This window comes from Macaca thibetana, chromosome 1, assembly GCF_024542745.1.
Source record: "Macaca thibetana thibetana isolate TM-01 chromosome 1, ASM2454274v1, whole genome shotgun sequence".
In the NCBI taxonomy this organism is placed as follows: Eukaryota; Metazoa; Chordata; class Mammalia; order Primates; family Cercopithecidae; genus Macaca; species Macaca thibetana.
Genome location: NC_065578.1, coordinates 162,010,873 through 162,038,235, shown reverse-complemented (window position 1 = coordinate 162,038,235; position 27,363 = coordinate 162,010,873). Strand labels below are relative to the sequence as shown.

The 27,363-nt window shown below is 48.9% G+C and overlaps 2 protein-coding genes across 11 annotated transcripts in view; one reads left to right on the top strand and one right to left on the bottom strand.

Moving 5' to 3' along the window:
• The window catches only part of TMEM9 (transmembrane protein 9), a 229,527-nt gene that overhangs the window by 37,403 nt on the left and 164,761 nt on the right, over positions 1 to 27,363 (bottom strand). The window lies entirely within an intron of this gene.
• IGFN1 (immunoglobulin like and fibronectin type III domain containing 1) overlaps positions 18,274 to 27,363 on the top strand; it is a 37,743-nt gene continuing 28,653 nt past the window's right edge. For all 10 annotated transcript variants that reach the window (XM_050762133.1, XM_050762143.1, XM_050762094.1 and 7 more), the window contains exons 1-7: positions 18,274 to 18,358; positions 20,620 to 20,673; positions 21,495 to 21,614; positions 23,513 to 23,652; positions 24,896 to 24,995; positions 27,030 to 27,074; positions 27,303 to 27,348. In XM_050762133.1, the coding sequence (XP_050618090.1) occupies positions 20,667 to 20,673; positions 21,495 to 21,614; positions 23,513 to 23,652; positions 24,896 to 24,995; positions 27,030 to 27,074; positions 27,303 to 27,348 (458 nt within the window). In that variant the 5' untranslated portion in view covers positions 18,274 to 18,358; positions 20,620 to 20,666. The remainder of the gene's footprint in view (positions 18,359 to 20,619; positions 20,674 to 21,494; positions 21,615 to 23,512; positions 23,653 to 24,895; positions 24,996 to 27,029; positions 27,075 to 27,302; positions 27,349 to 27,363) is intronic.

Genomic DNA, 27,363 nt, shown 5'->3' with positions numbered 1-27,363 from the left:
TTCCAAAGCATTTTGAATTCCTCTGGTTAAAGGTACTCTCTGTCACTATGTCTCTCAAACGAGGCAAGGCAGGAGGTTTCAGGGGTTAAGGAGTGAGTACTCACTGGTGTGGAATTTAGCAGAGGTGAGATTTTCATGGGCACTGTGTACTTTATCAGTTTACAACTTGCTGTTAATAGAGGCCATTAATCACAGCCAACTGCAGCTGGCTTAGCCTGGGACAGGGACTGTCCAGCTATGATTAGGAGGGGCAGGCGCAGGCAGGAGTGACCAGGGAAGGACCTCCTACAGTTACCCTTGAGGCCCGAAAATCAGTCCTAGGAAGAAGACGGTGGAATAAGTGCTCCCAATATGAAGACACTGGCACATATAAATGGTGTCTCACTGTCTCCGGCTGAGTCCTTCCAAATGACCCAAACTGAGTAAAATGCCTAACACAGTGTCTGGCACACATTAGGTGCTTAATGAATACTCTGGAATTTGAAAGGCCTTGCCCCAAACATCAAGATATCATTTTATTCCCATGTTACAAGCATGGAAACAGAGGAATAGAAAGGTTAAATCATTTTATCCAAGTTATAGAGCAAGGAAGTGGCAGAGCTGGGATTCAAACTCAGACCCTCTGGCTCCAGAGTGCATCCTCTGAGCCACCCAGCAGGGATGGGCCTGGGAAGAACTTACTAACAGTCTAGTTGTCAGCCTCAGACTCTATCCACCCAAAATATCCTCCCTCCCTCTAGCTGGGTGTGTGCAGCTCTTGCTGGAGAAGGGGTGACCAAGATGACCTCTGGAGGCCCTTGCAGATTTACAATCCTCCAATCCCCCCCTGGAGAATTCCTCCCTCTCAGACTTCACTTGCTTCTCTTTCTGTACTGTCCAACAGGCCGGTCTGGGCCTCCTGACTGAGTTCAGCTGTCGCTGTGGGACAGAAGAGGAGTGTGCAAACCCTGCAGGATTAGGGTTGCTGATGAGGCAGCCATCAGAAGACATCACTTGACAGGGCCTCTCTATTTCATGAGTCATGAGGGCTGAGCTTGGAGCCCTCTTCCTGCTCCTCCAGAAGCCCTGGCCTCCCCGTGACCCAGCCCTTCTTGTTTCCACCTGATGCTTCTCTCACAGCTGCCATGATTTCATAATCTTTTGTTATAACGTTCCACGTCATCCCTCCATCATCTGGTCTCAGCTCACACAGAGGGCTAGGAGGTAAAAAAGTCCACTTCCTGCTTCTCAGCTGGATGACCCCTCCTCCATGCCCAACTGAGAGCTCTTCTTACAAATCTCCATAGAAGGGGGTTCTTCATGTTTCTTGTCAATGTTTTTCAGTGTTGACAACTTATAAGTCTGGGGCATTTGGTGAAATGGAATTTCTGGGGGAAGGCTTTCAGGGATTTGTTGGGGGCATATATAAGGATTTAAAGTATTCAGATAATCTAGCTCAGGGGTCTGCAAACTTTTCCTGTAAAGGCCTAGATAGTGAATATTTTAGGCAGGTTATACAAGTTCTGTGGCAACGACTCAGTTCTGCTGTTAGAACACAAAAGCGGCCACAGGTGATAGGTAAATAAATGAATGTGACTTTTTCCAATAAAACTTTATTTACAAAACTAGACTGTAGACCAGGTTAGGCTTGTGAGCCATATAGTTTGCTGGTCTCTGATAGAAGTGGTTTAAGGTTGGGGCCTGGGTGGGCACCCCAGGAGGCAGCAGTGGGCAATTATTGTGTAATGCCGTTGGCTGGACCTGCACAAGCATGGGACACCTCCCTCACCCCTCCCACCAGAGGTCATCGGTGGACAGAGGCCACTGGGGAGCACTAATCAAGGGTCAAGCTTGCTCTTCTGTAATGGAGCTGTGGGGTGCTGTGTCAAAAGGGAGGAGGAGACCCATCAGTCATTTTTTTTTTACACGGAGTCTAACCCTGCCACCTAGGCTGGAGTGCAGTGGAGTGATCTCAGTTCACTGCAACCTCCACCTCCTGGGTACAAGCAATTCTCCTGCCTCAGCCTTCCAAGTAGCTGGATTACGGGCATTTGCCACCATGCCTGGCTAATTTTTGTATTTTTAGTAGAAATGGGGTTTTGCCATGTTGGCCAGGCTGGTCTCGAACCTGTGACTTCAGGTGATCTGCCGGCGTTGGCCTCCCAAAATGCTGGGATTACAGGCTTGAGCCACCGCACCTGGCCCCCACAGGTCTTCTGACCACTGTATTCAGTCCTGACCTGCCCAGACAGCCTTCTCCCTAAGGAAGGAGACCCACACAAATCTCAATGACGAATGCGTTTATCTTCTCCGGCTGGAGCAGCAGCAGCTTACTAGGCGTTTTGGATGCACTTCGGAAGAAATCCGGAAGCAGAACCTCATATGATTATGTGTGGCTGGTGAGGTGATTTTTGCTCAGGACAGGGTGCCCAACGGCTCTGGGAGGTCTTTGGTGAGGAGGGACCTCGAGGAGTTACCTCAGATGTAATGGACTTATTTCACTTCCTCTGGGGCATCCCTCTTTCTTCCACCTCTAAGCCTCTGCATATGCTGTTTCCTCTGCTGCTTCTTCCATCTTCTCCACTTAGCTAAGTCCTTCTCATGCTGTCAGCTCCTCCAGGAAGCCTCCTCAGATTGCTCTTCTCCCTCAGTTCGGTTGATCTTCCTGTATGTGCTCCCATTGAGCTCTGATTCATAGTCTCCCACTAAAGCCTTTGTTTTGCTTCTCTGTGATCACTTGTTTCACCTGTATCTTCCGCTAGAATGTAAGTTAGACTGAAAACTCTGTAAGGACAAGGACCCCAGCATCTTGCACAATATCTGGTCTACATAAGTAGTTCAATAAATATGTATTAAATGAATTAATGAATTTCACTCACGTCAGTGGGCAGAACTTTCCTTTAACTATTGTGAAAATGAACGCGTCCATCACGTTCTCTGTAAACCTTACAAGAAGTTTGAGAGAGCCACGATCCTTTCCTGTGGTTATAGAACCAACCTTTCCCTTTCAGCTTCTGTTCCTATTAGTATGTGTGCCGCATGTTCCAAGAATTGTTTGAACAGAGGCAGACACCTTGTTTCAGTGGGCCTTCATTTGGAGAGGAAAGTGATGGGAGGAATATTTTCCTGGACTCCTCCTGGAAGGGGAACTTCCTGTCTCCCTTTATTCTTAAGCACCATATTATTTCTCCGTGACTTAGTTCCCCTTCATAAGTATGAAGGTATACCCAGAGCTCTAGGAGGCCAAGAGAGGAGGATCACTTGAGTCCAGGAGTTCGAGGTTGCAGTAAGCGATGATGAGTGTGCCACAGCACTCCAGCCTGGGTGACAAAGTGAGACCTTGTCTCTAAAAATAAATACATACATACATACAAAATAAGTACAAAGGTACAGTGTTTTGTTTTGTGTGCGTGTGTGAGTGTGTCTGTCTGTGTTGTTGTGTGAAGGAACCCTTGGTAGAGTGAATGTTTACCTTGGGAGTAGTTTGAGGGGTTTTCTTTTGAAAGGGGTGTTCCTGAGCTCATTGTGTTCTTCAGAAAATTCCAACTGTAACTGGGATTAGGATTTTTACACCACTGCAAATTAACTGCAGACCACCCCCAACCCTCCTCTCCTACCAGCTGGGGAACATGGGCTGGGCTTGCAGCCTAAGGGTTCTGATAATACCCCTTGGACTCAGCAACTGTCTCCCAAGGAGCAGCAAGAACCTTCCAGATGTCATCATACCAACTTTCCCAATTTCCCCAGAAAGGAGGAGAGGCTCCCAGATGTGTGTTGAAGAGTCAGGGAAACTGAAACACAAGTTGAAGAAAATCAGGTGAAAGGAGCCAGTGAGAATTTGAATTCAAATAGCAGCCCACCCTCCCTTCTGTGCACCGCCTTGCTCTAGCCGCACTGCTGTGTTCCTCAGCGCCCTCACTGGGGCCACTGGAGGTGGTAGCTCTGCCGCCCCAGGCTGGTCAGTGCCCAACTTGTGGGTGGACGGGGGTTGGGGAGAGGAGGAAGGAGAGATGCGTTTCCAGCCCGTTCAGGCATCCTCCATGCCCTCCTCTCCTTATCTCTTTGGAAAATGTGTCTTGATCTATTTTCACCCTTTTCTTTGGGGCCAGCCATAAATGGCCCCAATCACAGCCCTTGGATAGTGTCAGACCTGTGTCTCAGGAGTTGTTGATTCTCTTGATTTCAGGATTTTGGGACTTTGGTGGGATAACCTTTGAGGAATTCTTGGGGGGCAGCTGGAATGAGCCTGCTTGGAAGCTCAGCTAGGCCTTGGTTATGAGCAAAGCATGTTTATGCGATATTAAAAATAGATTGCAAGCAAATATATACATCTCTTTCTATTCCTGGCTCTTTGTCTCTGGCCTCTGGCCTCTCACCTCCTGGGGTGGCCCTCAGTACAGGGGTTTGATTTGCCCAGGTCCCCTTTAGACTGTAGAGCTTCCGCAACCCCCTGCCCTTAAGACTTGCCCTCTTTCCCCGTAGTTCCAGGTTCTTCTCACCTCCTCTCCTCACCATAGTGTCCCTGGCAGAAGAGCTAACAATTAACTGAAGGCAATTAACAGCCTGGGCAGCTCATTCATTGCTAGAGCTGGAGAGGTACTAAATCTTCTCCAGCCAGTCAAGGGCAACCTCCTGTAGGTCATTTAGTAGGGGAGGTCCGTGTCAAGTTCTGAGACTGGCCTTGCTGGGTGAGAAGCCTCACCCTAGCACCTGTAGTCCTGAGCTGGCCACTCTCTGACTGTCCTGTCCACACCCCTCTCCATTCCTCAGGCAGTCATTCGGTAAACATGTGATATGCTTAGTCTGCTCAGGTCTCTGCCCTTAAAGATCCCATCTCCTGGCAAAACACCCAGGGCTGAGTAATTCCTGGGCAGAACCCAGGCTGAGGTGCTGTGGGGATAACCAGAGGGAGAAGGAGACACCGTCCTCTCCTTAGGGAGCTCACAGGGATTGTGTATTGAGTGTGGGGCGGGGGTGGGGGTGGGGAGGGGAATGGATAAGACATGCAGGCCTGGTCTCTGGAAGGCATTCGTGTGATGCTAGAATGGCAGCAGATGGAGGGGGAGATAGAGAGGAGAGGGCAGGAGGAAACTGAGTCAAGAATAGTTAACCAGGGAAGGTTTCTGGCAGAGACAGTTCTTTAATAAGCTTTGAAGAATGGCACTTGACAAAAAGAAAGAGATCCAGATTCAGAGCATCTTTAAATCTTTAAATTCAGATTTAAAGATTAAGTGACTTTAAAATAGGCTCAGAGGCAGCAAAGGGGACCTTCTATTGGAAGGACTACAATAAGGCTCTTGCAGGTATGCTGGGCTAGAATAAAATTCTAGTATCACCAGAATTTTCTCTCTCCAGATTAGACCTAGGAGAAGAATGATGAGGCAAGAAAGGTGTCACATTTCAGGGCAGGACTTACAATCTTAAGACTAAATTGTCTGGTGCCTAGATGTGTGTGTGTGTGTCGTATGTATGTATGTGTTTACACACACGTTAGACAACCAAATGTGTGAAGTTCTTCTATGGGCGAGGCAGTGGAGAAAGCAAGGAGTGTGTGCACATATATGTCATAGGTAGCAAGGTGAGCTGTGTATGGGGGTAAGCGTAGGCTGTGGCCAGAGCTATGAGACAGCCTGTGAACATGTGTGAATCCCTGCTGAAGACAGGGATGGTGTGTGATGGCCTGGTGAGGGAGGATCACTAATTTAAAAAGAAGATGACAAAGCCGGGCACGGTGGTGCACACCTGTAATTCCAGCCCTTTGGGTGACTGAGGTAGGCGGATCACATCAGGAGTTCAAGACCAGCTTGACCAACATGGTGAAATCCATCTCTACTAACAATACAAAAATTAGCCAGTTGTGGTGGCACATATCTATAATTCCAGCTACTCAGGAGGCTAAGGCAGGAGAATTGCTTGAACCCTGGAGGCAGAGGTTGCAGTGAGCTGAGATTGTACCATTGTACTCCAGCCTGGGTGACAGAGTGAGACTCTGTCTCAAAAAAAAAAAAAAAAAAGAAGAAGAAGAAGAAGATGACATGGGTCAGAAGAGGGGCATCCCTGTATCTCTGTACCCCCCCTTTCTTGTGATCCCCTCTCTTTTTCTCCTTCAGATCCCAGCAATGGTCTGCTCTCTGGTTGTCCCTGAGGTACATTCATGCCCTGCCACGCACCTCCATGTGCACCATTCTCCTCCTTCAGCTTTGCTCTCACATACACATGCCCCTTGGTATGGTTTGAATGCCCCCTCCAAAACTAATGTTGAAATGTAATTGTCATTGTGGTGGTATTAGGAGGTGGGGCCTTTAAGAGGTGATCAAGTCATGAGGACTCTGCCCTCATGGGAGAATTAATGCCATTATCTTGGGAATGGGTTAGTTATCATGGACGTGGGATCCTGATAGAATGGGTAAGTTTATCCCCCTTTCTCTTTCTGTCTCATGCACTCTTCTGCTTTCTGCCTTCCATCATGAGATGACATTCACCAGATGTTGGCGCCATGCTCTTGGACTTCCCAGCCTCCAGAACGACGAACCAAATAAATTTTTATCATTCATAAATTACACAGCCTGTGGTGTTCTGTTACAGCAGCATAAAACAGACTTAGACCTTCTTCAACCCCAATATCTCCAGCCTCCCTCATCCATTTCTACCCTGTCCCAGAATCACCAGGCTACCTGGTGGAAGTCAGATATAGACCTTCGACTATTGGTGCCCAGGGAAGAGCACAAGCTAACAACTCCATGGCTCCCAGTATTTCTGATGTGAAGTCCATCCCTACCATGCCGGTGAATCAATGTCGTTGGTGGACTGATCTCAGAGGAGCACCTACACTAACATTAGCCATAGAAAAGCCCAGGTTCCATTTCTCTCTTCTTTTGGCCCCAACCTCCATCTTCTATGTGACTCTCCCATCTCCTCCATGTGACTCTCCCATCTCCTCCCTCTCTTTGGCCCTGTGATTATTCAGGCTGCTGCCTGAGTGTGTCCTTCTCATCTCCATATTTCCTTGCCCTCCACCTCCATCATCACTTTTCCACCACTCTCCCACTTTGTCTGTGGCTGCAATTCCTCTCTGGTCTCAGCTCCAACCAACCTGTCACTTTGCTGTGGAGTCAGAGAATTGCTGGAGAGAAGTGGAGAGGGTGGGCGAGAGAGAGTTGGCTTAGGGGGTAGAGCAGACACAGCTTCTCAAGATGTTCAGGTTTCATTCCTTCATCAAATATTGCTGAACTGAGCTCAACACAAGAAACTCATCAGTGCATAAAATACACATACGATTCTTGCCCCATAGAGTATTCAGTTTAGTAGATTAGACAAATTCTTAAAACAATAACTACTCAGTTACATAATGATAAACTGTGACAAGTCAGTAAGTCCTTAGAATCTACCTACAAGTACATCTAGAATCTGACCTGCTCACCATCTCCACTGTGACACCGTTGTCCAAAGTGTCATCCTCTCTCATTTAGATTATTGCAGGGGCTGCATATCTGGATCTCAGACTTTCCACCCCTTTTTCCCTTCAGTCTATTTTCAACCCAGCAGCCAGGCCAGTCTCTTAAAAACATGAGTTACAAATTGTGATCCCTCTGCTCAAAACATTGCAACTGCTTCCCATCTTATTCAGAGTAAAAGCCAAGGTCATTAGGATGGCCTTATAGCCCAATGTGATCACTGGCCCCTTTGCTCTCTGATAATTCTCCTCCCACTTCCCCTCTGCTCCAAACACTCCAGGCTCATGGCCTCCAGGTGGTAAAAGTGGAATTTAAACCTGGGTCGATCTGTTCAAAAGTCCATGCTCCTTCCACTAATAATATTGTCATCCCTTCTTACAAATGAGGAAACAGACATTCAGTGAGTTTAAGACTAGGCTGTAGTCACATGACTAGGAAATGTCAGCATAATTGTAAATCTTGAGATGGTCTCCATGACAATTCTTCCAGAGGATCATAAATGTCCCCCAGTGTGGACCAGGATATGATATTGTTGACAGTTCAGGTCCCTTCCACTGTACAAAATTCCTCATAATTCTCATTTCTACCATAGCTTGTGGTCTTGGTCCTTTTAGCTTATGGTCAGTTTAAAGTGATCTCAGAAAGTCATCCAGGAAATGAAAATTTCTCTTCCTTTAAATTCTCATGCTACCAGAATGTAAGGGCAGTGTTTTTCATCCCCACGCGTTTTTAAAATAAAGTGGAGGGTAGAACCTGGGAAGTCTGCTCCCAGCCTCTTGTAGAGAGGGCACTCAGGGGACTCTAGGAGATTCAGGAGATGCCAATGAAAGCTTTCATTGTATCATCAGTGGAGCCATCATGAGGGGACAGTGAAAAGCTCTTTAGACAAGAAAGCCCCAGGAGAGAACCAGCAGGCTCAGGACACCATTTTCCACTCATGTGGGTCAGATCACACCCATGCAATGAGAAGAAACGGGAAAGAGAGTCTCAGAGAATTTTCTTCAGCATGGAGATGAACACCAGTGTTAACTATCTTCAGGATGGACATAAGACTGAACCAAGAATGGATCTCAGGTCTTCAGGTTCTCAGTTCTGTGAAGCCACTGTACTGGCGTGCTGTCAAGCGGTTCCTGATCGAGTTCCTCCAGGAACACAAATCAGTCACCAGGCAGCAAAGCCCTTTTCTGCCCTGGGCATTAGTGAGATCCAGGCAGCTCAGTCAATCTCCCAGGAGCAAGCATCTAACAACCTAGGCTGACAGGTGGCCCCCTGGGATATTGTCTAAGTTAGCCCAGGGACTGCCTGGGGCACTTTCCAGAATTAACTGCAGGGTGAGTGGGAGGAATGGGAGTTTCAGGAAAAGGGAAGCTGGGACATAAGAGGGAGAAGCATGCTCTGGCTGCCTGAAATCACTGGTTGATGCTGTCTGGGCATTTGGACAGAATAGCACCAAAGCATGTCACTGAGCTAAACAAACCAAAGGGTTTGTCGTCTTTTCTCTGACTGGTACTAATGGCATTCCTCTGGTAGAATTCTGTTCTCCTTCTTCTCCTCCTCCCCCTCCTCCTCCTCCTCCTTCTCCTCCTCCTCCTCCTCCTCCTTCTTCTTCTTCTTTTTTAGGTTTGTCTTTCTCTCTCTTTCTTCTACATACTGTCTCTCCTTCCTTCCATCCATCCCTTACTCTCTTCTTTTTTCTTCCATCTTTTCTGGTTCTCCAGAAGGAGGAAGGAACAGAACAGGGTTGGTGTCATGCACATCTTGGTTTCTTGTTTTATAAATGGAGGAGCCCAAATTTTGAGAGGCCAGGAGACTTGTGTGCCAGTTCCATTTCCAGATCTGCCACTGCATTCATCAGGGCTTACTCTGTCAACTAAACTTACTTTACCTCTCATGTCCCAGGTTTCCTATGTGTAAAGCAGGGATAAGAATCCCACCTTACAGGGGGGTTGTGGGATTGAAGGTCTCCATACAAGTAAAAGCCCAGCATGGCACCTGGCACTTAGCCAGGGCATAAAGCCCTGATAAAGGGCTTCATGTTCACCTGAACTCCGTCATTCACTGGATTCTGGCAGTGGCACAAACCTTCCAGAACATGGGATTTAATTTTTAGAAAAAAAACTCCAAATTTATTTGGGGCGATGTTTGAGAAATTAAATGAGTAGGGATTAATTGTGGTAAAAACATTTGGGAAGTCAAAAAAAGATGCAAATTTAAAACAGAAAGACCTCACGGAGCAAGGTTTTCCACGTTGCATAGAGCCAAATGCCTTGCGTATCACCAAACACACCCCAAATCCTGGTTCTAACTTTAGAGTGACTGATGTTACTCCAGCACTCAATGATTATTTCCTTTTGCTGCTCTTTTGTACCTGCGTTTGGAAATATTTAAATATTTGAGGAAGTTTTAACACTTTGCATCGCAAATTCTGATTGAATCCTTGAAGCACCAGTTGTTCTTTTCAAACGAAAGTCAATAGAGAAGTGAGTTTGGCTTTCTACCGTGGAGCCCTTTGAGTCTTCAGTTGTTAACCAATTCTCCATTGCTGTTCAGGAATTGGGAGGGTGGACAACTTTCGTAAGCCATTTGGTGACTGTAAAACACTGTGGTAATGCAAAAGTCAGGGCTGAGGAAAGAGAGAGTTTCTTTATTAATCCTACATCATGACCCTACTCTCAGCCCCTAGCTTTAAGGACCAGCCATGGTTTTTCTGTTTGTTTGTTTGTTTTAGATGGAGTCTTGCTCTGTCACACAGTGGCGCGATCTAGGTTCACTGCAACCTTCACCTCCCGGGTTCAAGTGATTCTCCTGCCTTAGTCTCCCAAGTAGCTGGGATTACAGGCACCCACCACCATGACTTGGTAATTTTGTATTTTTAGTGGAGACGAGGTTTCACCGTGTTGGCTAGGTTGGTCTCGACCTCCTGGCCTCAGGTGATCCACCCGCCTCGGCCTCCCAAAGTGCTGGGATTACAGGCGTGAGCCACTGAGCCCAGCTCAGCCACATTTCTAACCTGGCTCCTAAAGTGTGTAATTCCATTCTCACTCAGAATCTCATTGTTCTCTTTTATGTGGAACCTCTCTCTTCTGTGTCTTCCAGTTTTATTATACAAAGCCTTAATAGACATCTTCTCCCCTCTCATAGTTACAGTTACAGAAGGGTCCAAATATCTCCAGACTTAAAATCAAGTTGTGGTGGTAAAGAATCTATTCTTCCTTGCCCTCCCCTACTCCCTCTTAAATTAGAGTCAGGTAAACTATTTGCAGATTCTCTCAGGCCTTGTTCATTTAATAAATGAATGCCAAGCACTATTCTCAAAGTCAGTGAACAAGACAGAACTCCTCTCACGGGGCTTGCAATCTAAATTGCATTTTACGTGGGGAGAGAGCCCATAAACCAATACATGCCCTAAAGATGGATGAGACAATTGCAATGACAGTAAGTGCTAGTTACTTTGCATTGGACAAAGGTCACATTAAACCAATCTGAAGATGAGTCAGCTAGGCAGAAGCTATAGCATGCACAAACACCTCTCTACAATCCACAGTGGAAATAGTAAAATGGAGTGAGATAATTAAAGAGAGAATTGCACAGTGCCAAGTGCCTTGCACAGTCACCCGCTGTAGATGCATGATACCTGTGAGCTTCCATTTCTGCTTGTCATAGATAGGACTGGCTGTCGGAGCCAACCATAGCAACGACAGATACAACTTAATGGTGACCTGATAGTGGAGATGGTGTCTCCTCAATCAGAGGACTGAGGTTTTGCCTCTGCCATCCTAGGTGGAAGCCTGAGGCTAAGCCTCCTGTGGGCAGGAACTGTCTCCTTACTAGCCCTCAGGGGAGGGTCCTGTCCCTATGTTTCTTAGGCAGGGGAGTGTCAGCCATCTTTCCTCCCCATGGCTGGGCTTCCCAAGGACTTGAGGTGCCAAGCAAGTCCCAGCCACTCCCTGCCCAGCCCTCAGCCTGTTCTGCCCGTGGTGTTCTGCTTCCACAGCCAAGCCACTGGGCAGGGATGGGGTTTCAGCCTGATCTTTACCATCAGCTGTGTGTGGCTGGGCTGCTGGGAATTTGGGAAATTGGTGCCAGAAAGAGGACAGATGATCCAGGGAAGGAGCCACGCTGGAGTCAGGGGGATTGTGTCACATTGTTGCATCCCCAGGGTCCCTTTCTGGGCTGGCCAGGGAGAGTGAGGGTTCCTGGAGATAAGTTATGTCCCCATCAGCCTCAATTTCCACCTCAGGTAAGTCAGTCTCAATTTCTACCTCAGGTAAATCAGTCCACAGGCATTAAGCTTTCCCTGAGCGCGTGCCCAGGCTTGAGCACAGGGGTTGGGAGTCCCCGTCCCTGCCCTTGGGAGCCCCCAGTCTGATGTAGGAGATATGGGGCCCCACACTTGGCAGAGACAGGTCTTGACTTCAGAATTTTTTCTTCTCCAATCCAACCAATGCATACCACCCATGGGCTCTTTCTAGAATACAAATATGTTATTTCTCTGCCTGAGAGCCTCCCATGACTCCTCATCCACTCCAAAATAAATGCCAAACTCCATAGCAAAGTACAAATGACACTTTACGGCTTGCCTGGATGTGGGCAGTCCTGTTGGTAATGGGCTCTTTCCTGGCATGTCAAGAAATTTGACCCGCTTGAAGCTTGTTTTTGGGAATCTGCTAAACACATGTTTAGCCAGGAGTCTCTTTTACTTAAAGGGAACTCTTCCTTGCAGGGTGGGGATGGGAAAGGGCCGATACAGCTTCTGAGCATCTCCCGACTCGAGGCTCAGGATAAACTGCCCTGTCATAAAGCTTCTGTGGTCAGAGCCGTGTCTTGGGGTGTGGTGGGCTGTGGAAAGGTGAAATACAAGGAGAGGCAATTCTGGCTCTTGGGAAATTCCCAGGACTCAGAAGGAGACAGAGTGTGTCTGCAAGACAGACTGAGACCTGAAAACAGAGGTGAATTAATGCAGTCACATGGAAATGCCACTTAATATGGTGATCACAGGAGGGCAGGGAGGTCAGCACTCCAGGCAGGAGGGAGAACGCAGTGGGGACAAGAGGGCAGCCTGCCTGAGTTGGAGGGAACACGCTGGGAGGTCAGTGGCAAGGGTGTTGGTTGGTGAAATGCTCTGGATGCCGGGAAGAGTTCAGATTTGTCATAAGCCAGCCTCCATGCATGGGCAGGAGAGTGCCCTCTTTAGCAGGGAAGAGCGACGCCACTCCAAATCCAGCCCAACGGAGTCTGTTTCTAAAATGAGTCTACGTTAGGCTGTCCAGCTTGGGGCTTCCAGGAGACAGTTTCAGGACTCGGGTCTCCTGGCTCCCCTGCCCCAGTCTGCCTCAGGGTCTCCCAACTCAAGGTGGTTGGCTCCTCCAAACTGCCTCACTGCTACTTACGCAGCATGCTAGCTCCTTCTGGACTCTGTTTCTGCACCAGAAACAGTTTTCAGTCTTAGGTTCTCAGATTTGCTCAGGGTGGTGACTTAACTGACAGCTGAGTAAAGATTCCAGGGGACTGCCCAGGTGGGTTCTGCAGTCCCACCCCTCCCCATCTCCTACCAGCATAGAGCCTCTTGCTGCAAGGCCCGGGGCCACTAGGAGAAGCGGCAGCTGGTGGTTGTCAGAGGCACACGGCACGGCTGCTCTGAGTTGTGGGGCAGCAGCCCTTGCCTCCTCACCGCTCTTGGGAGAGATGGGTAGAAGGGCACCTTTTTCCCAGCTACCTCCTTCCTCTTTGCCAGTCACTAGGCCAGTCTTCCAAGCCATTGTGAGCTGGAGCCACTGTGCGGAGAGAGCTAGGGCCTGGAAGGGGTGAGGCAGAGCCTCCTCTAACCTCCTGCAGACCTGCCTCCCTTGCTGGGCTCCCGCCCTAGACAGGGCCGGTCATGGGAATGGGAAGGGGGTGCTCCTTGAAGAGCCGCAACACTACATACAAATGAGTTATCCACACGGTCATAGATGGAATGAAAGAAGAGAATACTCATTTTATACCTTTAACCACAAATTGTGTTTTTTCCTGGTAAACACTATTACCCTACTGGTAGGGCATCAGGAATGAACTATTTTAACTCATAGACACAAAATGCCTTGCAATGTAATCATGCTTTTCATAGATTATTACAGGATTTGTAAAAGTTTTAAGTGGTTTAATGTAAATATTTTAAATGTACTACCCATTATTTCTAGTCCTATTTTCTTCTTTTAAAAAAATACTAGAAGACTCAAAAATTGCAAGTGGCCAGGTCCTTCTCAACTTCTGATAGGCCCTGTGAGATCTTTTGAGGATAACATTGATGATTAAAAGAATATAGCCATGAAGCCTGCAAAATGTGAGACTATGTCTATTTTTAAAGAAAGTGTAGTAGAATCAGATGGTCTGGTTTACATCTTTACTCAATCACTTACTAGCTGTGTAACAGTGGAAACATTATTTAGTTGCTCTTAGCTTCAACTTCCTTCTCTTTAAAATGGGGATATGTTTCTATGTCGTAGGGTGTTGTGTGGGCTAAATGAAATAACCCATGTAGAAAACATCACACAGTAGGTTGGGGGCCAGTGAGTGCTGTGATTTGCTTGATTATATGCAAATAGGCAAGTGTCCCTGCAAAATGAAAATGCAATGTTAGAAAGCTGAGTGGGTTTGCATCTGTTTAGCTGGAGTAGTTTATTTACCTCCTCACCACCTGATAGAGATTTGAAGGGAGCAGCTTTCTGGAATGACTGAGGGTTTGGTGCTTCATTCCCACCAGGAGGCAAGTCTGGCTGCAAAGCACTTCACTGTGTGCCTTCCAGGAGGAAATCACTTCTTTCCAGGCCCCAGTGTCTGTATCTGAAAAGAAGGGAGTTGGATTGGATCCACTAATGTCCTGATCCACAGGACATTAGTCGTTAAGAGAGTAGACTTGGCACTGGACAGCCTTGGTCCACAGCCTGGCTCTGCCACTCACCAGCTGTGTGACCTTAAGCAAGTTACATAATCTCTCTGTATCTCAGTTTCCCCTTCTGTAAAATGGGCTTAGTGATCGATTCTGCCTTTTGGATTTGTTGTGAGGGATTAAATGAGTTAATATAGTTAAAGATTCAAAAGAATATCTGGCATGTAGCAAGAACTCTATCAGGTTTAAATACTATTGTTGCTATTGCTATAATTTTATTGTTGTTATTAGATGTCCTCAATGGTCCTGTCCAGCTCTGATATTCTGTGAGAGTCTACGCTGCTTCAATAGACTGAAGCCTGCTGTGGCTCAACCATTCCTGGAAAGTGGAGTGGGAACTTCTCCCCAGCCTCTCCTTGTTGAGGGTCCAAAGGACCCCCTCCTGTAGCCCTTGGGCTAGCTGAGCCTGCTGGACTAGCCCCTTCCAGATTAGGGATTGGCTCCTGACTCGTTTCTCTGTCACTGAAAGCCAGCTTTCAAAGCATGAAATTGCCCTTGGGGTCTCCAAGGTCTTCTTTCCCATGAGGCTACATGAGATTCATTACACTGCAGGTGGGGTGAGAAAGAGATGAACTAAGGCTGACACATGGGCTGGACTGGAGATAGGGAGGAATACTGGCCAGGCAGGCAGCTGGGGGACAGAGTGGATGGTTCAAGGGAGCAGGTGGACTGGAGGGCAGCCGTGACAGTGGACAAAGAGGATGGTGGGAAGCACAGGAGGGGTGTTGTTTGTCCACTGGTCCTCCCAGCTCCATCTTCCTGGGTAGGGACTGTGGTGAAATAGAATCTTATGCCCTAGCTCCAGGCCTAGAGAAGGCCCATAGGCTCTGAAGCCATCTCCACAGGGCAGCTCGTAGTCTTCTACCTTTCACAAAGACCCGCTCTGTGGGTGTTGGGTGGTGTATATGTATGTTTATGTGTGAGCATGTTTGCATGTCTTTGGTTAGAACCCTCCTCTGCTAACTCATCTACATGGACCCCATCAGGTGTGAGCGAGGACACCCTCCTCTGGAGAGCACCCTTAGTGACTCACCCAGCTGGGACAGAACTGGTTTTACACCAAGCCCAGAGGCAATGGACACCTGTGAATGAATTAAACTCTCTCCTGGGTCACATGGACCGTTCTTCAAGTCTACAGGGCCTTGCCCATTCAGTCAGAGGACTGTGGAAGGTTCAAGTTGCCCAGGAGCTCAGAGACTATCTTATCCGACCCATGCCATCAGGAGTAAAAGGGTCCCAAGAGAGGCCTTTATGGGGCCCGAGTCTCTTGGTACCTGCTATATAATGCATTTCATTCTTGTGGGGGCAGGAGAGCATTAATGAATTATGACCCTATCCCTACCCAAAGTCCCTGAGCCCTTTCCATAGGCATTGAGGAACAATGAATAATGCACACAAATTCACTGCCCAGAGTTCTTTTGACATGGATATTCCCCTAATCAATGAAGGTAAGGTCTTGTCTCTCTCTTTTTTTTTTTTGAGACAGAGTCCCACTCTGTCGCCAGGCTGGCATGCAGTGACGCAATCTTGGCTCACTGCAACCTCCGCCTCCTGGGTTCAAGTGATTCTCCTGCCTCAGCCTCCCAAGTAGCTAAGACTACAGGAATGTGCCACCACAACCAGTTGATTTTTGTATCTTTAGTAGAGACGGAGTTTCACCGTGTTGGCCAGGATGGTCTCAATCTCCTGACCTTGCGATCCACCTGCCTCATCCTCCCAAAGTGGTGGGATTACAGGCCTGAGTCATTGCGCCCGGCCAGGTCTTGTCTCTTTATCTCCCAAGGGAAAGGAAATGTTGATCAGGAGGTGTAATAAGATTATACCCTGGGAAGTGGTGGTGGTGTTGGTGGATGGCTAGAGATCCAGACATAGCTAAATATTATTGGACATTACATTTGATGGAGGATCAAGTGGGGAGAGTGGTAAAAACTGCGTAACTCATCTCAGTTCCTTGGAGTCATGACATTTCCATTTTATTGCAGTGATACGGATCCAAGTATGACATAGCACAGAGAGGAGTGGGTCCCCTAATGTGGGCTGCTGTTAAAACATGGAAAATGGGGTGGATGTAGTGGCTTACACTTGCCATTCCAGCACTTTGGGAGGCCGATGCGGGAGGATCATTTGAGCCCAGGAGTTTGAGACCAGCCTGGGCAACATGGCAAGATCTTATCTCTATTTAGAAAACAACAATAACAACAACAACAACAACATGGAAAATGGAGGCCAGGTAGCAGGACACACCTTGACTCGTGGATGTGCAAGCCGTCCCCAGACTTCAGGGAAGCGCACATGGGCTATCTACGGGGGCAATAGAGGCACCTGAAATGCTGAAGGGCTCTGCATTGGGCCATGTTCACAGCCTCCTCCTTCCCGCTCCTGGGATGATACAGCATTGCAGCTCAGGAGGCCCCTGGAGCTCAGGGTTCCACCATGAGAAAGAACACCCTGGGGTGTTCTCCTGGGACCGTACTCCTGGGACGTAGACTCCTGCTTCTCTCTTCCTCCTTCCTCCAATCCCTTGCATCTCTGCAGCCAGAATGAGTTCTTTTAAAAGGCAGATTGGATTGTGTCACCTCTCCACCTTAAACAAACCTTAGTAACTCTTACAATAGAGATCAAAACTCTTCAATGGCCCCCAAAGCCTACCTGTCCAAACTCAACTCTCACTGCCAGTCTTTCTCTTGCTGTCCAAGGTCCAGCCCTCCCCTCACACTCTCCATTGTCTCCTTCAGAGCCCCCACATCTGCCTGCCCCATTAGACTGCAAACTTCATGATGGGGGGGCCCTGTCATTCGCTTACGTTTGTATTCCCAGGGCTTAACACAGTGCCAGAGCCAGGGCTCAACCCAGGGTAGGTGTTCAACACACATTTGTTGAACAAATGAAAGACCAGCCCTGACACTCAGAAACACACAGGAAGGACACACAAATGCATGTGTGTGTGCATGCACGGACACATATACACACACTTGCGCAGAAGACGTCAAACACGTCCCCTCTAGGAGCACATCCAGAGGTAGTGCCTGTAGAAATCGGCAAGATGCTAATGAATACGTGTAAATATTCAGTGTCCTCCCTTGGAGGACATTCACCCCATTTCCCTTCTACTTCGCCTGAATCCTGGATCAGCCTTGCTTATGGGTGGCAACAAAGCAGTTCTCTGTCCTTAAGGAGACAGAATGTGGCTCTTTAAAAGCACACCAAGTGGCCTTATCTCCTGGGCCTCACCTACCCTCCACTCTCCCTAAGAAAATCTGTTACCAGCCTTGTATTTCCAATTTCCACTTGCCATCCATCTGCCAACCATCTGCCCTGCCAACTTCAGCCCCCAACCCTGCTGGTCAGGTCACCCCTTCTATTCCTTGAAAAGCTCCTGAGCAAGCTCACCTTCTCCAGCAGGCCTCCTGACTACACAATTCCCAGGGTCTCCTCCTTCCTGGTCACTTGGTGGACTCTGTGTCTGTGACTCCATTAGTGACTGCCTTCCCTCCCACTCTTAAAGTTTGCTGCCTCTTTGGTACCACTTTGAGATGTGATTCCCAAGAGGGCAGCGGCTTTATGTATCTGTGTGACTTATGGTGTCAAAGGTCCCAAGGGACCAGCTTAGCTGAAAAGTTAAGGGTTTGGATGATGAAAATGTCCTTGCTAAAAAGACATCATGGGGCAAATTTATACTAAGCCAGTCTGGTTAAGAGCTTAAAGCTCTGCAAAGCGAGGAGTTGGATGGACTGATGTCACAGGACCCTTCCATCTCTGACCTCCTCTGAGCTAGAGTGTTAGCCCTGGGGGGCCTTATCCTGCCAAGCCTGGACTGGAGGAGGAGGAGGAGGCGGGGTGAGTGGGAGGGGCGGAGAGAGCAGAGGCGCCTGCAGCAACTGACACCTGCTCCAGCCCTGCCTGTCCACTACCAGTCGATCCAGAGCCTCCAGCAAGCAGCAGCTGGAAACGGGGAAGAGGGAGCAGACAGGAAGCGGGAGGCCAGCTGTACACCCAGGTAAGTGGGCACTCACACCTGGCTGCCCACCTAGGCCAGGATAGGGCCGGATGGAGACACTAACCTGCTGTCCAGTTTTTCTATGCAGGAAGGGGCAGGCAGTGGGTAGGACATCTGCCTGGTGAACATTCCCTGGCTGGCCGTTCACACGCTGGAGTGCACCTGTATCCCCTCTAGGCGACTCCAGGATATCTGGAAGAGAGAATTTCAGTGTGTCCTGTCTGGGTGGTTCTGTCCCGGCTCTAATTTTCTGGACACGGCTTGACTTTGAGTGTGATACGATGACCAGATTAAAAATATCACTAGCAGTCCAGAATAAGGACCTCAGGCTGGGACTTGTTATATTTTGGTTAGTAACATGGTCAAAGCAGTTGAGAGAACCCCATTTGGCTCTTCCTGCCTCCATTTCTACCAGTTGAGAGGTAGCAGGGACCAGCTGGAGGTAGCAGGGACCTGGATCTGCAGGATGGATCCGGGGAGGGTAGGGAGCCATAGATCCTGGAGAGGGGCCAGGGAGACACTGCCCCTGGATCCAGTGCTGAGAGTGTTGCTGGGACAGCTGAAGTAAGGACACAAACTGACATTTGCTTTTGGGAATAATTGGACTTCTTAAATGTGGGAATGAATTATGGAGGAGAGAATTCACTTCCTTTCTCATTTCTTCCAACTGAGACCACATCCCTCTAGTCTCCAACTCAACAGATCTCTTCCCCCATGTCATTGACTTTGTACCAAATCTGGCTTATTTTAGAAGATGGTGGAGCACCAGAAGTGGATGGCTTAATGTCACACCCCTAAGATCCCCCAAGGGCTTTGCTTCTTTTGCCTTCCTCAGCTGGGAGCTGTAGGCAGGAGGCTGGAGGGAGAAGAGTGGTATCATCGTTATCCTTCTTCATGTGTTACCAATAGCTGAGTAACAGGATGATAGCTGCTCATGGTGATGATGTGTGTGACGATGGGGATGATGACTCAGATAGCTGTGTTGAACTCAGACTACTCCAGTGTGGGGTCTCCAACTGCTGCCAGCGCACTTGCCAGGAAGCTGCACTGAGAGGTGGGTGGGACGGGGGCCCATACAGCCCTCCCCCTGGCCATGGCCAGCTGGGTCCTCATCCGTTGGTGACTGTCTTCCCTCCCACCCTTCCTCATGACTCCCTTCGGCATAGCGCCTGTGGCACCTGTGACCGCTCCAGAACGCAGTTGGCGTACCATGGCATTCCAGCACGCTAGGGTGCAGCGGCTGGGCTGGTGAGGGGCCGCCAGGGGCCAGAAGTGCCAGTGGGTGGGCCATTGCGAAATGGAATGATCTCCATGGGAGAGAGGAATTCGCTCTGTCATGTGTGATTCTATATTAATGACAGGGCTTTTTGGGCAGAAAATGGAGTCCCCAAAATGGAACCGCTTGGCCGTGGGCCAATCGCACAGAGGGTGGGACTGCTGGAGAACTCTTTCAAGACATCTCCCCACCCCAATTTATGGCTCTCATCCCATCCCAGAGCCAACCCCCTTCCTCTCCTGTGTGGGACTCCCCATTGACCATAACAGATGGATGCAATTAAGAGGAAATCGGGAGAGATGGTGGTGGTGACAGAATGGAAAATACTCCTATTCATCTGACACTATAATTCACTGGCTTCAGAGGGGAGCAGATGGATTTATGGGGATCCTATGGGCCTGGGCCAAGAAGAACTTAAGAGCAGCAAAGTTGAGGACTCTCCCCTGCAGACCTTGTGACCGGAAGGATTCTATGAATGTGGGAGGTAGAGGACTTTGGGGTCCTGCCAGAAAATTTCAGAGTTGGGGAAGGAGCCAGGAGTCCCAAAGAATGTCCTTGGAGAATTCTCATTCCAAAGTCAATGGGGCAAGCTGTTACACAGCTGGAAGGATCCTGAATGGATCTGATTTCCTCAGGTTTGGGAAGGTGGTGTCTCACCCTCTGGGCAGGGTCATCAGGCCTGGGGTCCCACCAGGAGGCCAGGCCACCAGCACAGTGTGCAGGCTCAGCCTATGGTTCCCTTTACCTGGGAATGTTACCAACTGGGTAGCATCCTACCCACTCCCTGGTCTCTGGGAAATTGGTTTTGCAGGGGACAGGGAATTGCAGGAAACCAATCAGTGCCATTAGTGGGTTAGAAAAGCTCTTGGGGGCAGCAGCTTTTTCCAGCTTCCACCCCAGACATTGGCTTATGCACTGATGGTGTTGGAGGGGTGGGGTGAGACCAGGCTGGATCTCTCAAAAGCAATTCCATTTCTGTTCTCAGGAAAATAGAGCTTCTACCCTGAGAGGAGTCAAAGAGGAGGCAGAACTATGGCAGGTAAGAGAACAAACCTCCCCTCCCCAACCCTCCCTGGCAATCCTTACCAGGACAGAGAGGAGAGAAGTGGTAGGGATCAGAGATTTCTGGGAATGTGCCCATCTTGTTTGTTGTTGTTGTTGTTGCTGCTGATTTTGAGACAGAGCCTCACTCTGTTGCCCAAGTTGGAGTGCAGTGGCACAATCTTGGCTCACTGGAAGCTCCGCCTCCTGGGTTCAAGTGATTCTCCTGCCTCACTCTCCCGAGTAGCTGGGATTATAAGCATGTGCCACCATGCCTGGCTAATTTTTGTATTTTTAGTAGAGATGGGGTTTCACCATGTTGGCCAGGCTGGTCTCAAACACCTGATCTCAGGCAATCTGCCCGCCTTGGCCTCCCAAAGTGCTGGGATTACAGGCATGAACCATTGTGCTGGGCCTTTTTTTTTTTTTTTTTTTAGAGTCTTGGCTTTGGATTTCAATTTGTTTTCCTGAATAAGGGGTGCAGAGCCCCCACATGAGCTCCCGCTTCCTGAAAAGGAGCCCTTTCCCACTCTCTCTTCCAAGCTTTTCTCCAGTGACACACTCAGGGTCTTCCCAGGGTGCCCCACCCACTTCCTAGAGGCTCCATTCACATTGCCTGAGGGGTGCCACCAGATTCCCATTAGAGAATTAAAAAGCACTGTGCACAGGCAGGAGGTAGGACAAAAATCCTGCCCCAACAGTAGGACCGAGAAGGGGCTTCTTGCTCCTTGGGCGAGTGGATGGATGCCCATTCTGTTGAAGGGTCACCCAATAGGGAGAAGGCGGAAGGCCCACCTCCCTCTCTCCTGCATTCTTCAGGAAAGTTCCGGAAGTCCCATATCCCTGGGGTGAGCATCTGGCAGCTGGTGGAGGAGATCCCTGAAGGCTGCAGCACGCCGGACTTTGAGCAGAAGCCCGTCACCTTGGCTCTGCCAGAGGGTGAGAGCCCAGAGGGGAGCTGTGGAGGGGAAGCAAGATTCCTGCTGTCCTACCTCCCAGGGGAGAGGGCTAGGGCACACACCTTCCTGGACACCCAGGCCCTACATCCATCACCAGACCATAGCCTGGCTCCCTCCTATCCTTAAGGGGGTACGTGCTTACCTGGAACCCTAGAAGTGACAAGGGACCTGGGGAAAAGAGTGGATAAAGAGAATGAAGAGACAACATGCTATTCCAGTGTGAGAAATATCTGGGGGGCAAGGATGGAAAAATGCTAAATTGGGGAGCAGGGAAAGGTTGTGGTGTTTTCTGGTCCCTCTCTCCTCTCCTCAAAGCCACCGCTGCAGATAGGCACTGTTAATACAGTTAATGTGATTCCTCTCAATCCTCGCTTCCAGGCAGCAGCACCCACAGTGGCTCACAGGCTGGGCTCAAGAAGGCCCTTCTAGAAGGCCACATAAGAAAGTGCCCAGAAAAGTGGTGGGAACAAAGGCTTATTGGGGAAAAAGTGGAAATTGGTGTTCTTTCCCCAACACACATCCCTGCAATAAATTTTAGTTAATAGCATCCTCGTAATAAGAAAAAGAATGGTATTTTATTTTTCTTTTTTCAATTATTATTATTATTATTATTATTATTATTATTATTATTATTTGAGACGGAGTTTTGCTCTTGTTGCCCAGGCTGGAGTGCAATAGCTCGATCTCAGCTCACTGCAACCTCCGCCTCCTGGGTTTAAGAGATTCTCCTGCCTTGGCCTCCCAAGTAGCTGGGATTATAGGCATGGGCCACCATGTCTGGCTAATTTTTTGGTATTTTTAGTAGAGACAGGGTTTCTCCATGTTGGTCAGGCTGGTCGCGAACTCCCGACCTCAGCTGATCCACCTGCCTTGGCCTCCCAAAGTGCTGGGATTACAGGCGTGAGCCACCGCACCTGGCCAAAGAATGGTATCTTATTTTTCTAAATCTGGAACAAGGTAATGAGAAATTGGGACGGGCCCTTGGGCCTTTAGTCTATATTGCTCTCTACTAAGATGTTCCTGGTGGGAGGCTGAGGGATTCTTTGAGGGCAGGCAGTTCCCAGGTCTCCATGCCAGGCATGGAGCTTGGGGTCTTTTCTGAGGTTGGAACCTATGTCTCAGCACCAGCTCCTTTGGGCACCAAATAGCCATTCTTTCCCGTGGTTGTGATTCCTCTTCCCTCTAGAGAGTAGGAATGGGAAGGGAACCCACAAAAATCTCTCTTTTTTTTGAGATGGTATCTCACTCTGTCACCTAGGTTGGAGTGCAGTGGCATGATCTCTGCTCACTACAACCTCTGCTTCCAGGGTTCAAGCAATTTTCCTGCCTCAGCCTCCCAAGTAGATGGGATTACAGGCACGCACCACCACGCCTGGCTAATTTTTGTGTTTTTAGTAGAGATAGGGTTTCACCATGTTGGCCAGACTGCTCTCGAACTCCTGACCTCAGGCGATCTGCCCACCTTGGCCTCCCAAAGTGCTGGGATTACAGGCGTAAGCCCCTGTGCCCGGCCGGAACTCACAAAATCTCATTCCCTTCCCAGTCTTGGCAGAGCCTTCAGACTCCTTGCTCACCCACTCTCAAGAAAAGCCCCTCTCCCCTAAAGCCAGAGCCAGTCCACCTATCTCTTTCCCTCAAGCAGCCCAAGCTTCCGCAATACAGAAAGAGGAAGGACTGCCCTCTGGGTGCCTGGAATCTGCTGCTTTCCACCTGCCTGTTCCAAGTCCTGAGTCAAGGGGACCCAGGCCTGGCACCCTTTTTGGAAGGGGCTGTTGAAATACCTAGATGAGGAAGATGATGTAAATTAGAATTTAAATAAAGTATATAGTCACCTTCTCCCAAGTTGTCAGTCTTCCTGCTCGTCTCTTCCTGCTGCAGGGAAAAATGCTATCTTTCGGGCTGTGGTCTGTGGGGAGCCCAGGCCCGAGGTGCATTGGCAGAACTCCAAAGGTGACCTCAGTGACTCCAGCAAGTACAAGATCTCCTCCAGCCCTGGCAGCAAGGAGCACGTGCTGCAGGTAATAACCATAGCTCTTCCCCCTACCAGGGTCTATTCATCTTTTCCCGTCCCCTTGAAGATCTCTTTGGCAGCCTTCAGGCCCTAGAGGAGTAAGACATACTCCTTGTTGAAGTTGAATCCATTCAACTCCATCTCGTGACTCGAAGTTGACTGAGCCAAGAATGGATCTGGCAGGCTCTCAGATACCTCTGCTGATAACCGGGAAGGTGGTGTAGATTGGAGCTTAAGAGCTCAAGCTCTGAAGTCAGACTGCTGGGGTTACAATCCCAGGCCCACCACCTTGGCTTTGGAAAGTCACTTTACGCTTTCTATCTCTGTCTCCTCATTTGTAAAAATGGGGTAATAACAGGACCTGCTTTAAGGAGTTGTTATGAGTTGTTGTTGTTGTTGAAACAGATCTCGCTCTGTTGCCCAGGCTGGAGTGCAATGGCATGATCTCGGCTCACTGCAACCTCCGCCTCCCGGGTTCAAGCGATTCTCCTGCTTCGGCCTCCCAAGTAGCTGGGATCACAGGCATGCGCCTTCACGCCCAGCTGATTTTTGTATTTTTAGTAGAGAAGGGGTTTCACCATGTTGGCCAGGCTAGCCTTGAACTCCTGACCAACGGTGATCTGTCTGCCTCGGCCTCCCAAAGTGCTGGGATTACAGAATGAGCCACTGTGCCTGGCCAGGAGCTGCTATGAGGATGAAAGTTTTATGTAAAGTGTCTAGCTAATGCCTGGCCTATAGTGAGTACTCAATCAATCTTGGCTAATCTGAGCAATACTATAAATACTAACCATGGGATACCTACTATGTGCCAGGCCCTACTATGTCCCAGGGGCTAAACATTTGACATAGATTATATATTTAATTCTAATCATTCACCACTTTTTTGAGGAATTATATTCCCATCTTATAAATGAAGAAACTGAAGTTGAGAGAAGTTAGATAACTTGCTCAAGGTCCCACAGCCAGTAATACAGGACAGAGACTGTTTTCAGGCCCAGATCCATCTGACCCCAAAATCACACTCTTTCTACTATGCTACATTGTCTCTGATGGCAAAGAATCGGTACATCCACCCTCTGTCCCGAACCAGGTTTTTGTTTTGAGATCTGTCTTTCCTGATAAAGACTATGAGCTCCATAAGGACTAGGACCATGTCTTAATCACTTTATACCCCCAACACATAGCCGTGTCTAGTAAATGGAGGAAGGGGACATGGTAGCCCTGCTCCTCTGCCCTTGGCCTTTCTGCAGATCAACAAGCTGACAGGTGAGGACACGGATCTGTACCGCTGCACAGCAGTAAACATGTACGGAGAGGCCACGTGCTCAGCGAGACTCACCGTCATTGAAGGTGGGCTTTTCCCTGAGCTTGTCTCATCAGTGCACAGGGCAGAGAGCCCACAGAGGAATCAGAGGCCCCGTGGCTAGTGAGGGAGGGGAGCAGAGGGGAGGGAGGCCCACTGAGGCTGCCGCCGCTGCTGCAGCCCCACCTTGTGCTGGGCCCCCGGCTTCATCCACATGCACACTGAAGTCTGCATGTGTTTAAAAAGGCACACCTTGGCAGATGCTCTGAAGGATATTCTCTTGGCCCAGTAAATGAGCAGGACCTGAAAGCTGGCTTCTAGTCCTAGAGCTTCTGCTAACTCATTGAATGGGCTTTATTTTCCTCTCTGGGTCTCAGTTTCTCCACCGTGCAAAGGATATTTGTATATTTTGGACAGGCCTATGCCAGAGTTAACAAACAGGTCATGCAAAGGCCAAATTCTCCCTCAGACGTGTATTTGGGTGTGCGTGGTATTTGAAATTTTAAAAATTGTCAACCTGTAGTAATTAAAAGGTAGTAATTAAAATATCTCTTGAGGAAGCAGGTCTAGTCTCGCCATTGATTATGCTTACAATTGATCTGCCTACAAGTAACAGAAAATCCTACTAAGAGTAGCCTAAGAAATAAAGATATTTCATTCCTTCATATAAGAAGTTTTGCAAGTGGTGTCCAGGGCTCATACCACAGTTCACGGCTGCCATCAGACAGCTGATTCCTTTGGTCCCACTGCTCTGCCATCCTTAGCAGATTGGCTTATCACCTCATGGCCATAAGAGGGCCATGGCAGATCCAAACCTAATCCATGTTCAAGGTAGGAAGGTGGAAGAGGTGGCCCAGGTCCATCTGCCTCTCTTATTTTTATTTTTATATTTTTGAGATGGAGTCTCGCTCCATCACACAGGCTGGAGTGCAGTGGCACAATCTTGGCTCACTGCAACCTCTGCCTCCCAGGTTCAAGCCACTCTCCAGCCTCAGCCCCCTGAGTAGCTGGGATTACAGGTGTGCACCACCACGCCTGGCTAATTTTTGTATTTTTAATTGAAACAGGGTTTCACCATATTGGCTAGGCTGTTCTCAAACTTCTGACCTCAGGTGACCCGCCCGCCTCAGCCTGACAAAGTGCTGGGATTATAGGCATGAGCCACTGTGCCTGGCCTTTTATTTTTTATTTTTTGAGACCTGTTGCCCAGGCTGGAGTGCAGTGGTATGATTATGGCTCACTGCAGACTTGACCGCCCAGGACCAAGTGATCCTCCCACCTCAGCCTCCCAAGTAACTGGGACTACATGCATGCGTCATCACACCCGGCTAATTTTTTGATTTTTTTTTTTTTCTGCAGAGGTGGGGTCTCCCTATGTTGCCCAGGCTGGTCTGGAACTCTTGGGCTCAAGCTATCCTCCCACTTTGGCCTCCCAAAGTGCTGGGATTATAGGCATGAAACACCATGACCAGCCCATCCACCTTTTTTATAGAGGAAGCAAAGGCTTTCTCAGAAATTCCTGGAGCTCATTGGTCAGGACGGTGTCACATGAGCACTGCTAGTTGCAAGGGAAACTGGGAAGGCGAATGTTTAGCTTTTTCAGCCTCTCTAGTGGAAGCAGATGATGAGGATTACAAATGGCTGCAGGATTAGCCAAACAGCAGTGTCTGACCTATTTGGTAATATTGGGCTTATACCCTGATATGGCAGCTCCCAGGTGGAGTGAAAGAGCAGCTGCCCCTTTAGATACTCTTAAGTTTGTTGTGGTTGCCAATGTCTGCTTCACGCATTTCTGCCGCCTCCCTGGCCCCTGTGGACACATGACTGGGCCTCCCCTGCATGAGATGATGCTTAGGTTGGTCCCCTTGGTCATGGGTAAGGCTCTGGGGTAAAAAAGTTTATGATGGACAGACCCTCCATCCTGCTCCATCCCTCTTGCTGGGATCATCCACGCCTTAGAGGACAGTGGGGAGAGCAGGGCTCTGGGACTCCATCAGTTTCTCAGGAAGACCGTCAACGTGTCTTACTTCTCTCCCTGCTTGTCCACATCGACTCCTTCCTCTCCTCCCTGGATGATCCAGTTGGCTTTCGGAAGAATCGGAAGAGACACAAGGAACCACAGGAAGGTAGGCAGATTTGTCAGAAATCTCCTTGGGGCCTGTGGGAGATAGACTACTCCTTTCCAGGTGTTCCCTGCCTGGTTGAGCCACCATGCATACCTTGTGGGTCACCACCAGTCTTCAGGAGAGCCCCTTCCAAAGGCTTGGTTGTCAGCATGGGCACACAGAAAAGCCCTGCATCAACCCTCAGGCATCCCACCTGGGACTGAGGCCTCATTCCTGCTCCTTTTCCAGACCTCAGGAAGGAGCTGATGGACTTCCGGAAGTTGCTGAAAAAGAGGTGGGTTTGGGCCTG